At 41.2% G+C, this 16,441-nt stretch overlaps 2 protein-coding genes across 3 annotated transcripts in view; both read left to right on the top strand.

The window, feature by feature from the left end:
- Positions 1 to 1,951, top strand: part of LOC108664889 — a 3,234-nt gene extending 1,283 nt beyond the window's left edge. Inside the window, exons 2-3 of one of the 2 annotated variants that reach the window (XM_018151583.2) lie at positions 770 to 1,230; positions 1,418 to 1,951. In XM_018151583.2, coding sequence (XP_018007072.1) covers positions 770 to 1,230; positions 1,418 to 1,754 — 798 coding nt within the window. In that variant the 3' untranslated portion in view covers positions 1,755 to 1,951. Of the gene's footprint in view, positions 1 to 769; positions 1,231 to 1,414 lie in introns of both variants that reach the window. The other variant, XM_018151581.2, reaches the window with a different exon arrangement.
- Positions 1,952 to 11,377: 9,426 nt separating this feature from the next.
- The window catches only part of LOC108664888 (intraflagellar transport protein 80 homolog), a 25,596-nt gene continuing 20,532 nt past the window's right edge, over positions 11,378 to 16,441 (top strand). Inside the window, exons 1-2 of the mRNA XM_018151580.2 lie at positions 11,378 to 11,507; positions 12,585 to 12,751. Coding sequence (XP_018007069.1) covers positions 11,410 to 11,507; positions 12,585 to 12,751 — 265 coding nt within the window. The 5' untranslated portion in view covers positions 11,378 to 11,409. The remainder of the gene's footprint in view (positions 11,508 to 12,584; positions 12,752 to 16,441) is intronic.

Here is a 16,441-nt window from a genome sequence, read left to right as displayed (position 1 = left end):
AGTTCTTGAATGACTCCAATTTCGTTCTCCTGCCTTGAGTATCGGGGTTCGCTGAATACTTTTTCAAATTGAGCTCCCAGAAGTTCGCACATGCCCTTGTCGTCTCCAACAAGGACATCGTTATTTTTCAGAGGCCCCACTGCGGCTCTGATTTTGGCCTTTGACCGGGCATATTTGTAGAAATATTTGGGATTCTCTCGAATGGCAGACACCGCTTGCGCCTCTGCAATTTGTTGCTCGGCCTCGTGTGAGTCCTGCAACTGTCGTTCAGTTTCCTTAATTTTAACCTTTAGATGTTCCAGCCTCTGCCTCTCTATATTCCCGGAGGCAGCCGTTATCTGGTTGTTCAAGCTCGCTCGTTTTCTCATAAGGATCCGTCTGTCCCTCGGAATTATGTAGCGTTTGGGGATCGTTTTTTTCCGGCGTGTGACGCACGCATACCTGCAGTAATACTTCGCGCAGTTTGTTGTACATTGTTTCGGCGTTTAATTCCAGGAACTCAGATATCCAGTCAATTTCGAGGAGTTCGTTCCCAATGGCCTCCCAGCGTTCTTCGATGATGAAAATTTAGCCCAGCTAGCCCCTCTCGAGGTGTAGGTCTTGGCTGGGTGTTGGCACCATTGTACCTACATTGTACATTGTAGTAGGCTTGATGTAGGCACCATTATACACCACCACACGCCATTAGCGCTTCATTATGCATCGTAGTATCACAAAATAGTTGACTAAACGGAACAGGTTAACTATTTTCTTTATTTTATTTGCGCAGGAGCAGCCCCAGACAACTGATCTCACCACTGACAATGCGCTTCATTATGACACCGAAATTAAAGACCCCACCGCCGAACACGAATATTTCTGGTTATATGAGGAGAGAGAAGACTTGTGGTCCAAGTATGACTACGAGGATTCTAAAAGCGGCAAATGGATGATATTTGTGAAGCTGAACTCTATGTTTTCCATGTGGAAGAAGTCCTGCAATTTATACAGAGAAGGAAAACTGGAAGGAATAATTGCATGCGACGACCAAGAGTTGATGATGCGTTATGGTAGGAACCTCGTCACGGTCCTGCAATTCTTCACCAGTAAAGGCGCTATCCCTTACAAGAGCGACGCGCAGACGGCTCTTGGAACTAGAGCAACTGGCTGCAAAGTTAACTCCATGTACTGGGTGCGGGTGCCTCGTACACGTGACGAATGGAAGCAACACGAGGGAAAGAACTTCTGGAGGTATTGTTTTTTTGAATATTAGGAATACATTTGGTTGCGTGTGGCTTGATTGACTTGCTATCTATCAAAACTCGTTAAAAATTGCTGAAACATTGATGGACTTGCACCAATATCGTTTTTTGACGACATTTACATTGTAACTTCAGAGGCCTCAGTATGTTTTCATAATTTTTATTTCATTCAGCAGGGTCCGTGGAATTTCTTCTTCCTCAGGAAACTGGCGATCAGAGCTAACCAGAAGCGATCAAGAATCATGGAGGTCACCAGGAAAATATAAAGACCTAGAGAAATCAACTGGAATTGATCAGGCATCCTGGAGGTCGCCTGTAGATGATCGAAAGTCGTGGAGATCTACCGGAAATCATCAAACCTCGTGGAGATCTACGGTAAATGAACGAACCACGTGCAAATCTACTGGAAATGATCGGACCTCGTTCAAATCTACCCGAAATGATCGGACTTCGTGTAAATTTACCGGAAATGGTCGGACTTTGTGCAAATCTACTGGAAATGATCGAACCTAGCAATCCTGCTTGTCGACAGAACTTACCGACCTCCAGATTTGACACTCGCTGGTTGACAGAACCTGAGAATTTCATTGACATTGGTGAGCAGAACAAGTGGGTCACTGGATGTTGGAGTATCCCATGGATAAGCCGGACTTCTCTTGGATGAAGACTCGGAAGCTTTTTCGTGACAGAGGTCATCTTGTAGCCGTCCTGTGCGTTAAATAATCCACATATATATACAAATTAAAGACTGATTTTTATATGTATATGTGGATAATTTTTGAGATTGGTAGATTAAACTAGACATCCATGTAGGGAAGATAAAACATAAAACTAACTGTAACTTTTATTTACTGTATCTAACCCGTACTAGTTCGGAATTAGGTTAATTGCAATAAAGTTGCATTGATATGTTTTGAAAACGTTATATTATCATTAAATGTTTATGAGTAAATCCCAATAGGAGAACAATAAATATTTAGAGATTTCCAATAATTTTGGCCATTGTCGCGCTCATGTAGCGGCGCTACATTTTACTGTAGCGGTAGCGCTCGCTACAATCTAGTGGGTGTAATGTCAATCTAAATGTAGCGCCCGCTACATTTAGAGCATGTAGCGGTAGCGCCGCTACATTTCAAAGTAGCGCTGCCCAGCTCTGGATACAGGCCCAAATTCTCGGTGATCAATGAATTTCTTCGAAACTACTAAACAGATTTGAACGAAATTATGAATATACATTCCTAACAACCAAACGGTAATTTTTTCAGCCTATAAAATTTTTTTCTCTTTACCTTCTTTTGATAGTTTTTTCATTTCACCGTCATTCTTGATTTCACACTTCGTTATATTCGGCCTGTATCGCCGGGTAATTTGTCGCTTAAATTTGCGGCGATCAAGAAATTTCTGCTAAACTACCGAACAGATCTTAACGAAACTTTGTATATAAATACCTAACCTCCCAACGGCGATGTTTAGCTCGTGACAATTTTTCTATTTTACTTTCGTTCAAGAGTTATACGGATATAGAAGAAACTACCGGCTTTTCTACTGGCCGGTTTAAACCAAGAGCCGTTTACGTATAGCCGTATAATCGCAAACGCAGGCAAAATAGAAAAAATTGTAACGAGCTAAACATCACCGTTGCTGAGGCTAGGTATTTAAATACTAAGTTTCGTCCCAATCTGTTCAGTAGTTAGGAAGAAATTTCTTGATTACTGCGAATTTAAGCAAAAAAAAAAAAAAAAACTTGCGAAGGAAGGCAAAATCGAAAAAAATCACGAGCTAAACATTACCGTTCGGTAGTTAGGCTGTAAATTCTAAATTTCGTTGGAATCAGTTCCGTAGGTTTGAAGAAATTCCTTGATCATTGTGATTTCCGGCCTGTATTGCCGTATAATTTGAAAATGAAGGCAAAATTAAAAAAAATTTTCACGAGCCAAACATCACCGTTAGGTCCCAATGAATACATGTACCAAGTTTCATAGACTTGCATTCATTAGTTTAGAGATATTTCTAGATCACTGAATTTGGAAATTGGTCGTGAGACCGGCCGCGAGTCCGGTTGTTAATTAATTTGTCAGAGACGTAAACCCAGGAGAGGTTAATTAAAAAACAGATCTGGGTAAAAGAACCATCGCTGGGAGTCATGGGCTGCACGTGTTGTGTACAAACCGTCAAACAAACGTTCGAACTTCTGACTTCAGACTGCCGCCCCCCTATCGTCTTCTTCCTTAGCGCCCCCAAAATCTCTCCACCGCCCCTAGGGGGCGATATCGCCCACTTTTGGGAACCACTGCTCTACCCCTTGAGCAGCGCTGCCTCTTTCTGTATGCCATACATAGTTATTGCCACTGCCGATGTGCTTCTTCCTTGTGGCCTTGGCCCGAGACACGAAACTGTCGCACACAAGGAAATTGCATGAAAAATGTATTGATTGAAAAATATGTGAAATTATGTTATAATCACTGCAGGCTAAAGCGGCAGGCTAAAATTGAGTCAGCATGAAGAACAGGTAATTACTGGATAGAATTAAAAACTATTAAACAGTAGATGATTACATAATACTCGTTTTCCGCGTCTGTTCAAAAGAAGCTGCAGACACTGCATATGACGGCTGAACTGCCGTTGGCAACTAACTGCGAGTGAGCACACAGTTTCGAAAGGAGGTGAAGGATCTGGAAAAGTACAAAATTAAACATATTTGACGCATTCATCGTCTAAAGTCTAATTATATTTACGTCAAGATTCTTACTTTGTGATTATTATATTATATTACTTAGTGATTCTTATATCATAAGACCACTACAGTATATCTAGAAACGAATAGAAAATAAGTGTTAGCACTGAAAAGTAGGCCCATGGCCTGTTGCTGATTCTTGTAGTTTTCGTGACTCGATTACACAAGGGATCCGGCCTTCTTTCCGCAACTGACGAATATTGATTGAGATAGCTGCTGGACTTATTGCAAGGCTCGTAAGGTGCTAGTGGGATTCGTCAATTGTTGTGAAGTTGCTCAATGCCATTTTAGTTTAGACTTAACGGAAGTCGGAATGCGGAAGGTGTAAGTTGCTCCTAGATTATTGTGCGGTGTGAAGCCCGAGCGGAGGAAAGCCTCAAACCAGAGACTCAAACTCGATACTTAATTAGTCATCTTCTCATCAATTAACCAGCGCGTGAATGTGTATATTACAGTGGATTGTACATACTAAACAGATTGTGCAATAAAGTGATTTTAATTAAAGACTATCAGTGGAAATGACCCCATTCGATCATGTAGGCTGAGTTGGTGTGTCGATGACCCCAACAATGCCATCATGGAGGCTGTTCCACATGTCGGTGACTCGAAGCGAGAAGAAATGTTGTCGCATGGATGTGTTATAACACAGTTTTTTTAGTTAATAGCCGTGGCCCCTGGTGTTGGTTCGTGTTTCAAATTCCATTAATACTTCTGGGACCTTGTATAAACCGTGGGTATACTTACATACTTCGATGAGGTCACCACGCAGACGTCGATAAAAGAGGCTTGGAAGCTTCATAATTTTTTATCTTTCGTCGTAAGGCTCGTCTTTTAATCCCGGAATTATCCTTGTTGCACGTCTTTGTACACTCTCGACTAAATTTTTGTCCTTTTCTAGTTTTGATGACCACACTGAGTTTCCAAACTCTAGGTTCGAACGCACGACAGCGACAAACAACTTCAGCGTTTCTGCATCTATGGACATGTACGAGTGTCTGATCAGTCCAAGTCGTTGCTTGGCTTTAATAACTTGAGCTTCAATATGCTTAGAAAATTTCAACTCATTGTCGACATTAACTCTTAAATATTTTTCCACTGTCGACTTTGGCAACATTACTCTGTCGGTGCAACCATGTCTTTTCATACTGTAATCTTGCTGTTTATTATTCTTGCCAAGGTGGATTACTTTACATTTGTCAGCGTAAACCGCAGATGCCACTTATCAGCCTAGTCAACCAAACTGTCAAGATCACCTTGCAACTGTACTTTTGCGACGTATTCCTCGCTGTATTATAAACTTTTGTGTCGTCAGCATACATCGAGCACATGCTAGACACAGCTTCTGGCAGATCGTTCATAAACGCAACGAATAAAATAGGTCAGAGAACACTTCCTTGTGGCACGCCGCTGCGCACTGAAACTGCGCACTGAAACCCAGTCTGATACGGTCACACTAATTTTACGGTCCTATTAAACTGACACATTGTCGTTTCCCTGCTAGAAAATCTCTGATCCATTTGAGTACATTACTCTCAATTTCCAAAGACTTCAATTTACATAACAGCCGCTCGTGTGGGACACTGTCAAATGCCCTGGCAAAATCGAGGTACATTGCATCTACTGGCTCCTTTTCGTCCAGCAGGCAGGTCTAGTCATTCAGAGCAGACAGAAGGTTAGTGGTGCAGGATCAACCGGCAATAAAGCCATATTGACACTTTGATATGATTTTTCCGTTAATTTGATGGATTTTGCCATCCAATTCACAGATTATGCCATTTTAACGAAACAGGGCTAGAGATGTCGGAATCGCTCCTGTCAGTAAAGCTCCAAGTTCTTTATCCTTTTCTTGTTCGAGAGCCAGAGTCAGATTGGCTTCATCTTCATGAACGATGAGTGCAGACAAGGAGAGCTGGCCGTCAGTTTCAGAAGCAGGAGCTTCTAGCAGGCTGCGTAAAAGAGCATCGGCGACTACGTTGCTGTCGCCGGAGACGACTGAATCGCGAGGTGAAAGAGCTGATGAATTACAGTTGACGAACATTTTTTGTGTTATCTCTATGTGAAGGGTTTTCGACGGCACCGACGATTGGTTTGTGATCAGTTATTATGAAGAAGTCGATACCTTCAATCAAGTATTTAAAATGTTTTAGAGCCAGATAGATGGCAAGAAGTTTTTGCAAAGGGCTGAATAATTTCTGAGACGAAGCGAGTGAACGACTGAAGATAAAGATATGGACATAGTTATTCCGTTGACTGTTGGAGGACTGCTGCCACAGCAGTGATGGACGCGTCACAGGCACATCTCCGCGCCAGGAATTGGGTGCGACAGCATCGTTGCTTCAGCCAGTAAGCTATTGGAGAGTTCGAAGGCTTCGATTTCTTCGGATGTCCAGGAAAGATTTGGGTTTTTCTTGGTGGGTGCAATGCCTGCCAATTTTGCATAAAGAGCAAGCATTGACGCGGCGCAAGGCATGAAACCTCTATAGAAATTGAACATACCTAAGAAACGACGAAGGCCTTTGGCTTTCTCAGGTCGCTGAAAATCCTGGATTGCCAGGAAGTAGAGTATTGACGCGCCTAGTTCGCATTTCAGCGGGTTGATTTTAGGCCGTATTGAGCGAGACGCGTGAATAAGGCACTCATGTCTTCTAGATGATGTTCATCGTCGTCTGATGCTACCAAGATGTCGTAGATGTAGTTGAAGGTTGCTGGACGAGATCCTCCTCCGCTTAGGGGCTCTAAGTCACGATTTACTCACGAAGAACTTCGTCCAAGAAACACTGAAATGTCTGACCAGCAGAGCACAAGTCGAAATTCATTGTCAGAAACTCGTATGAGCCAAATGGAGTGACGATTGTGGATTTTGGAATGCCATCAGGGTAGTCGTCATGCAAAGAGAAGATATCGTTAATTTGTGTCTTTATATTTGTGATTTCATATAAGACGAGAGATCCTGAATGGATGCAATCGAAGAACTTGGCCCTGCTTAAAGTGATTCATCCAGCTTCTTAAGTAGCGCCCGCTACATTTAGAGCACGTAGCGGAGCGGCCGCTACATTTCAAAGTAGCGCTGCCCAGCTCTGTTTATTTAAGCAGCAGGGTGATCTGACGCTTACGCACGGCTCTACTACGCCTCAGCAGCGTCAAGCCAACCGCGCTCTTTTCCGAATCAGACAACGCGGCAAATTATAAGTTCTAGCTGAAAAATTGAATTCATACAAATACACAGGATCGAAGAAAGAGAGAGAGAGAGAGAGAGAGAAAGAGAGAGAAAAAGAGAGAGAGAAAGAGAGAGAAAGAGAGAGAAAAAGAGAGAGAGAAAGTGAGAGAGAAAGAGAGAGAGAAAGAGAGAGAGAAAGAGAGAGAGAAAGAGAGAGAGAAAGAGAGAGAGAAAGATAGAGAGAAAGATAGAGAGAAAGAGAGAGAGAAAGATAGAGAGAAAGATAGAGAGAAAGAGAGAGAGAAAGAGAGAGAGAAAGATAGAGAGAACGAGATAGAGAAAGACGGGGAGAGACGGGGAGAGGCGGAGAGAGACGGAGAGAGAGAGAGAGAGAGACTGAGAGAGAGAGAGAGAGAATCGTCATTTCAGGTGAACGTCTCCTTCTCTCTCTCAAATTCTCACTATATATTTCCAGGTGGCAATAGAACGTAATAATTAAAGCAGACCAGCTCAAATAAACAGAAGAGGTAGGGTAGACGACCAATTTGCGAGTAGAGGCGGTTGGGCGGATTCCTATCTGAATAAGACAGGTTAAAAAGGTTTTTATGCCTATAAATAACGAATTCAAGGTATAACGCCATGGATTTCAGTATTATGCTCAAATAAAATCAGAACAACACTTGCAAGATAATCAAAATAACTAACCTATTCGTTGCCGTTGAGGCATCTTAGACAAGAGTTCTCGTGTAGAGAACTTTAAAAATGAAAATAGTATATAGGAGTGTTCGCTCGTACTTGAATAGTTAAATGAATGCAAGTTAATTCACAGCACTTGACCAAATTAGGTTGAACTCCGAAGCTCCAAGTAGCCAACAACCCAACGGGTTTAAAGTTTTCAACGACTGGCGTGAAGCCAGTACAATAAGATCTCAACGGAGCGAACACAGAAGTGTTGACATGCATTAAATGTAACAAAATGAAAACACACTCGCCCAAAGTCACACTGAGTGAAAGGACAGTAAGATTAAATACAAGTAGAGATATGGTTTGAGCAGGACGACTTCACATAGGCAAGGATAAAGTAATGATAAACACGATTGAGCTAATGAGCGTCGACTATGTCTCCTAAAACGAGACAAACGTATAAACAATACTGACGTAATTAGATGATAATTTTTAACAAGTTGAGTCGATCATTACTCTCTCGTTGCAACAATGTCTTCTCATACTGAAACATTGCTGTTCGTAGTTCTTCCCGAGGTGAAGTACTCAACAGTTTACACTTATCGGCATTAAAACGCAGCTGCCACGTTTCAGCCCAGTTAACTAAACTGTCAAGATCATCTTGTAATTGCGCTTTATTCGACGCATCCTTCACTGTATAATAAACTTTTGTGTCGTCGGCATGCATTGAACCCACCTTTGACACTACTTCTGGCAGATCGTTTATAAATTAAAGCAACGAACAAAACAGGCCCAAGAACGCCTCCTTGTGGCTCGCCACTGCGCACTGATGCCCAGTCTGATACGGTTCCGTTAATTAATACTGACCGTCGCCGTTCCTACTAGAAAATCTCTGAACCATTGCAGTGCGTTTCCCTCTATTCCCAAAGATTTCTCTTTACTCAGCAGCCGCTCGTGCAGAACACTTTCAAATGCTTTGGCAAAATTTAGGTCCACTGCATCCACTGGCTCCCTTTCGTCCTGGCCGACACATTGACAGTATTATTTAAAAAAAACATTGAATGAAGTATCTTTGCCGACCGATTGGGGAGAAGCTCTTAAGTAACACCATTGTTCAAAAAAGGTGGCAAAAGTAGCCCCGGTAACTATCGCCCTGTCAGTCTGACAAGTGTTGTTTATAAGGTAATGGAATCTATTGTGAGGGATAGAATTGTAGATTGCATGCCTATTCACCATCTCCTATCAGACTGTAAATATGGCTTTATTGCCGGTAGATCATGCACCACTAACCTCTTGTCTACGTTGAACGATTGGACTCGCCTGCTGCATACCAACACGCAGTGTCGTAAAACTCTATCCACAGTATCCTGTAACTTCTACCTAGTGTATCCCGTGAACCTGTCTTTAGTACTTACGCTTAGATACACGTCTTGTTATTATCCTTCCCTGGCCAATTAATATTTAATATGTTATTCGGACAATTATTCAAACGAACCAAAACCCCTCAGGTTTTTCTACTATTGATTTGAAGATCTTCGATTGAGGAACTTATCAATTAACAATCAGGTTGCCACCGAACCGGTAACTTGCGGACAGTGGCGCAGGTCGGTTGCTAATACTTTGAGCAGTCTAGGGTGGAAGCTAGAAGCTGTCTGGTCCGCATGACTTGTTGGGATTTAGAGCGACTCTAGAGCGGAAATCTAGAATGAAATATCTCCAGTGGTGTTCAGCAGCTTTGGTGTTCAAGTTAGGCGACGTCATTTTGACGTACGCTGAGACGATCGATGCACACTGAGTTCAAGTACAAGTTGCTTATGAAATTATCTATCTCACACTCTCCATAGATTCTCCATAACGTTTATTTTCTGCCTAAAATTCAAATTTTTTAAGCACTTATGCGCTTCAAATTTCACCTCGGCCAGTGATTGCGAATACAAACAATAAATAATGATATGTTAAGCCGAGTCAGGTTCCTGGTGAATGGCAGCGGTGACTACGTACTACGTTGAATATGCACATCCTTTGCACCGTCAACTTAATTAAGGTCCTTGTGAGAAAAACAGTCATTCTGAAGAAATTCCATTTTTATAAACGAAAAATTTCCATCATGACAGGAGTTTCACAATTCAGTAATCTTTCAGCGATAAAAAAATATATGCGTACATACACAAACATCAATCACTCCCGGTTCAATGCCCACAGAAAAAAAGAAATTCATGTCCAAGTGGTACAATGAGTTTGCTCCTGAGCGCGACAGTAGGAATGTTGTTTATTGCTCCCTTCCACATTTCGGCCCTGCATCCGAAACTGTCACGGATGCTAAAACTTTTGTTTTCAAAGTACTTCGCAGTTGTTAATCTTTGGGTATTATCGGTAAACAATTTTAAAATCGGTTCTTTTTTTAGGTCCAAAGAGGTGAGCGTCTCTAGTTTATATATATAGTTGTGCACGATGTGCATCTGCGTACGTCGGGATGATGTCTCGCAATCTTTATTCTGGGGTAGCAGAACATTGGGGCAGGAGTTGTAGAACTCGTCGCTTATTATCGCGCCCCCCCATTCGGCTGCGCGTGCTCACGCCGAGCAGTGTGATGTTCCAATTTCTGACAGTGACTTCAAGGTTTTAGCTTCCACTTCCGGTGTTTCTGATTTGCGCATTTTAGAATAATTGTATATTTTTACACATAGGCCTAGTTTAAATTCAGCTTTTAGCTCTTACCCACTTGAAATTGTAAATAGATAGGTTTTACCGCTCAGTTTTTTTTAATCTTGACTATCAATTACTGATTTATCTGTGTTCTAAAATTTTAAAACTGACGATGGAGCTGGAATCGGAAATGTTTTCTCTAAAGATAGTATGAAATTTTGTAGTAGAGTTTTCTTCGCTCTCAAGTTTTTAGTGAATTTGCGATTCAAGTCAACGAGTGACATTATTACTTATATGGGATAAATTATTTCTTACAGGTGTAATTCTGAATCAGGATACTTGATACTGCGTACTGCTAGCGTGTGTATCTCCAGCTCGGCTCATATGTCGATACAGAGCCAACGCCCTTCTCCCACGATTCATTTCCGGAGTCCTTAACAAAGCGCGCTCAGTTCCGGAGAGGCGTGAACAATTTAGCTCGATAGAGCACAGCCCATGCTTATTGCAGAAACATTAAGTATCAAACCCTTGTGCAAAACGGTCGTATTGGCTCTCGTTTGCACACACAATGAAAAATAAATAAATATATTTGTGAATATAACAGGTCATAACTTCTACTGAAACGGTCTAGTGTAGTACGTAGGATGAATAACTGACAGGCCCAGCAAGGCCTGAAGTATACCAGACGACATTTTTTGTTTATTATATATACTACTTAGATTTTAATTAATTATTCATTGCAATAATTATTATATAATTAAGAATCATGTACTATTATACTATGATAAAAATTGATAAATTTTACTACTAATACTAAAATTAGGCATTAATACTGGTTACTTCTTTTAAGAATTATAACTAGTATTAACAATTAATCATTATTGCCTATTATCCTGCTATCATTTCTGCTACAGATGAAATAGCAGACATAGAGTGAACAGTTTACGATGCGGCTTGTTGAAGTCACGCTGCAGCACCAGCCCCGACACTCAGACGCGGTGTCGTGCGTGGCCTGGGTGACGCCCGACGAGCTCTACTCTTGCGGGTGAGCACTAATGAAGCCGTACTTTCGGAAATATGTTACGAGTTTGTAATTTTGTCGGCCAATCACTGACGGCTTTTATAGCTAAACCCACCACTCACAGACGAGAAATGGGCCGTGTACTTAGGATGCTACGTGTACTCAAGCTGCTTCGGGTACTTAATCCACTACGCGTATTTAAGCTAGTTTCGCAATTACCGCACCAGCCCAAGATCTCTGATCTGAACAGTGTTACTAAACATACTTCCTTTTTGTCGTTTAATTCTATATTTTGCTAAAATATTAAACTGATCTATTTTATTTTAACAATAACTGACTGCTCTTTGTTAATTTATTGGCCGTGAAGTAAAAAAAACTTCAAGCGAGGAATTTTTTGGGGTGAAAACAAGAGTTCGACAACGTGAAGTAAACCCTTCGATTTTTTACTCAATTTGTATTTTCAAATAAAAGAGCTCTACTATTATTGAAGGTAATGCTGATGGGAGTGTAATAAATTCACAGATTCCGAATGATCCTAACGGTTTTCAATCATCAACTTCAAGTTAGCGATTCTGCGATTACGATTCTTCAATGTACATTCGTAAACTTCTATTTGAGCCTATCTGCTACTCGGCATTGATTTAACATAACATAACATAGTGATGTCGGCTCCAAGGAGTAGGCCTGATGTGGTCTGTCATCGATTCTTGAACTTTTCGTGACTTGTTCACAAAAGATCTAAAATCGTGTCATTTGACCGGAATAGCTACTAGACTTCCACCGGGTTCGATATGGTGCTAGGCATTTCAAGTCTGAACATATATTTTTCCATAGCTTTATCTCACCTGTTCTTGAACGCGTTCATACTCGGAGCGTCAACGATGTAATCAGGGAGGCTGTTCCACATGTCGGTGATTCGAAACAATTAACATGACTTCAAATTCCACGTAAAAGATTAGGCTTCCTCTTCGTTTTACACGGATCTTGACTCTTGTGAACTGCTGGCATTTTGTTTAATTTAATTTAATTAAGTTTTGGTTAATTTTAATGTATATTTAATATTACGAATATTAATTGAAATTATTTTTAAAAATATGCCAGAGCCGACCACCAGCTGCTATGTTGGAACGTACCCAGCGGTGAGACGAGCAAAGTCGCTGATCTTCCAGCTGATGTTTTCCCGCTAGAAATGCACGTGAGGCCTCGCAGTGGCGTGCAAGGAGGCAATGCGGAGGCAGAGATCATCTTTCTAATCACGGCTGATGATGGTTCGTAATTTTATCATTTTTTTATCTCTTCTTAATTTGACACAAGAAATAGAAGGTTAATTGTATTTAATTCGTAATGCTTCGAAACGAATTGATGTCTAAACGTTTAAACTTTTGAAATTAACTCTTAAATTCCATGAAATGAGCTTCAGTTAGTTTTAGTATATAGATCTTTAAAAGTAACATTTATTATGGTATTTCTGACCAAGGATCTTGTTAACGTTTCAAAAATAAGTGAATGCTTCTTTTCTCTTTTTCAATGTGCTGTTCGTACAAGTTACTGTGAACTTTGCCATCCAATCGTATTTTGAATGAAAGCTATAGTGCAAGATATTAAAGAATTATGAAAAATATACAAGTCATGGTACAAATATAAATTTAAATTAAATAAAATTTAAAGTAAAAAAATTACATTTCGTGCGTTGAATTGTGTCACCAATTATTTTTTAAGCCATGCGTGTTGCTAGCTTCGTTGCTAAAGTTTGCACTGCTCAAACAAGTTTATCTTATGAGCCACAGTGGCTGCGTTCAAAAAAATGAGGCGAAAAACGCATCGCTACTAAGACGTTATCTCATTCATTTCTCTGAATGCAAGCTAATTTCTTCTTTTGAACCGCTAGGGCCAGGTTCAGGAAAGTGAGGCAGAAAGTGTATCATTATTTGGACATGATTAGACTAGTAAAAAAAGTGGATTTGTTTTATCGTCTCTTATATTTTAAAGCTGGACAATCGGAGTGATTACTCCTTCAATTTTACGTTACGTTCAGGTTCAGGTTCCAGATATTCATAACTTATCGTTTTGTCAGGTTGACGCCGAGTGGCTTGATAGGCACGTATGAAAAAGTTCTCGCATGAATAGGCAAAAATAGTACAGAGAGAGGGTTGTAATAAAACACTTGTACGTTTCATATTAAACTGGGAAATTCATGTTCACATCCAACGTTAACAAAAAAAATCTCTGGAACATGAAAAAAGAAAGTCCGAACACAATCAAAAGTGAAAACCTATCAGTTGACATTACTAAAATTTCTCTATTTACCAGAAACATTGATCCGTTGCAGTTCCGTTGAGTAGACGACTGTTGTAAACGACCGTATAATGCACGCACACGTTGCGGCAGAATTTCCGGCGGCCGTACCGTGTCCGTAGCCGCTTATCCCCGCTGCCCGCGGTCGTTCTTGCTCCATAGCCGTCGTGTCTGGCTGATATAGATGTCACACGGCCAGTCTGGCCGTAGGTTGTTTTACAACGACCGTACTTTTGAATAGTGGCGTAGTCTTAATCATCGATGATATTACTCTAAGCTCGTTGCCGTACTGCGGTTAAAGATGACTGTGACCGTACCGCGTCTTCTGATGCGAATTGTGACCATATCGTATTGATGACCGTATTGAAGATAATTGTTGCTCGGTGCTTGAAAACTTGAATCTTCTTATTGCCGACATTATAATTGTAGAACGTCTCGTGGCCTCTCGCATTGCCTCACGGCCGAGTAGCAGCCGTATACCGTTGATGTCGATCATACTTTGTAGATTTTAGACGCGCACAGAAATCGTAGCTGCCTCGATGGGTCTAGGCTTCTTGCAGGTTTCAATGTTCGAAAAAAAGGGCGAAGCCACTGGCCTCTCGGCCGCGGCCGTTACAAAGTCTGCTGACTGCAGTCCGTGCTTGCGTGACGGTCACCTCCTTAGAACAGACCTTGGCGCCAAATTTAAGGTCCTTTTATACGCTGGTGTCGGGCACAGTTAAGCCTATATCCTCGAAGTGACGCCGCGACGGTTGTGAGTGCCACAAAGGTCAGCACCTTTGATACCTTCGCCATTTCAAACTATAACATAACAACATAGCGATGTCGGCGCTGAAGTGTAGGCCTGATGTGGCCGGTCGCCGATTCTTACTTTCGTGACTTGATCACAGAAGATCTAAAATCGTGTCATTTGACCGGATCTTTTCAGGACTGACGATTGTTTGAAATATCTACTAGACTTCAACCGGGTTCGATATGGTGCTAGGAATTTCAAATCTGAACATATATTTTTCCATAGCTTTATCTAGTCTGTTCTTGAACGCGTTCATACTCGGAGCGCCAACGACGTAATCGGGGAGGCTGTTCTACATGTCGGTGATTCGAAGCGAGATGAATTGTTTTCGCGTGGATAAGTTGCAGCGCAAATTTTTTAGTTTATAGTCGTGGCTCCTGGTGTTGGTTCTTGTTTAAAATTCTAGTAATCCTTCGGGGACCTTGTGTAAACCATAGGTATACTTGTATACTTCAATGAGGTCCCCACGCAGACGTCGATAACCGGGCTTGGAAGCTTCATAATCTTTAATCTTTCTTCATAGGACTTGCCCTTCAAGCCTGGAATTATCCTTGTTTCACGTCTTTGAACAATCTCTATTAATATTTTGTCCTTTTCAAATCTCGGTGACCACACAACGTTTCCAAACTCTAGATTAGGGCGCACGACAGCAACAAACAACTGCTTCATCGCTTCTGCATCTAGGAACTCGTTTGAGCGTCTGCTTAGTCCAAAAAGTTTGTTGGATGTGTTAGCTTGCGTTTCAACATGCTTAGAAAATTTCAGCACCTTGTCGACATAAACTCCGAGATCTTTTTCCACACTAGACTTTTCAATCATTACTCTCTCGTTGCAGCCATCTCTTCTCATACTGTAATCTTGCTGTTCATTGTTCTTCCCGAGGTGAAGTACTTTACACTTGTCAGCATTAAACCGCAGCTGCCACGTATCAGCCCAGTTAACTAAACTGTCAAGATCAACTTGCAATTGCGCTTTATTTGACGCATCCTTCACTGTATTATAAACTTTTGTGTCGTCGGCATACATGGAACACACGGTGGACACTGCTTCTGGCAGATCGTTTATAAAAGCAACGAATAAAATAGGCCCAAGAATAGGCTTTCTTGTGGCACGCCACTGCGCACTCATGCCCAGTCTGACACGGTTCCGTTAATACTGGTACGTTGTCGTCTACCTACTAGAAAATCTCTGATCCATTGGAGTACGTTTCCCTTAATTCACAAAGACTTCACTTCGCGGAACACTGTCAAATGCTTTAGCAAAATCGAGGTACAATGCATCCACTGGCTCCCTTTCGTCCAGCAGGTGAGTCCAATCGTTCAACGTAGATAATAAGTTAGTGGTGCAGGATCTACCGGCAATAAAACCGTGTTGACAATCTGATAGATGGTGAACTGTCAAGTGATCACTCAATCGACAATTCTACGGACTCGCCAGCGGACTCGCGCAACTGGGCCACTCATAATTCCTTAAACACTCAACGGATCTGTTTGAATTTTGGAATGTGAATATTAATTATCGATACGCTGCCGCAGGAATTATTACAGATTTTTACAGGAGTTATTTTTTAATTAAAACTAATAAACGTATTTTTTAAGCAACTGGGCCACTCATAATTCCTTCAATACTTAACGGATCTGCATGAATTTTGGAATGTTTGTATTAATTATTGATACGCTGCCGCAGGAATTATTACAGATTTTTACATTAATTATTTTATAATTAAAACCAATAAACGCATTTTTTAAGCAACTGGGCCACTCATAATTCCTTCAATACTTAACGGATCTGCATGAATTTTGGAATGTGAGTATTAATTATCGATACGCTGCCGCAGGAATTATTACAGATTTTTACATGACTTATTATT

Source organism: Hyalella azteca, unplaced genomic scaffold (assembly GCF_000764305.2).
Source record: "Hyalella azteca isolate HAZT.00-mixed unplaced genomic scaffold, Hazt_2.0.2 contig8565, whole genome shotgun sequence".
Lineage (NCBI taxonomy): Eukaryota > Metazoa > Arthropoda > Malacostraca > Amphipoda > Hyalellidae > Hyalella > Hyalella azteca.
Note: the sequence above shows the minus strand (reverse complement) of the source record. Positions and strands in the feature narration are given on the sequence as shown.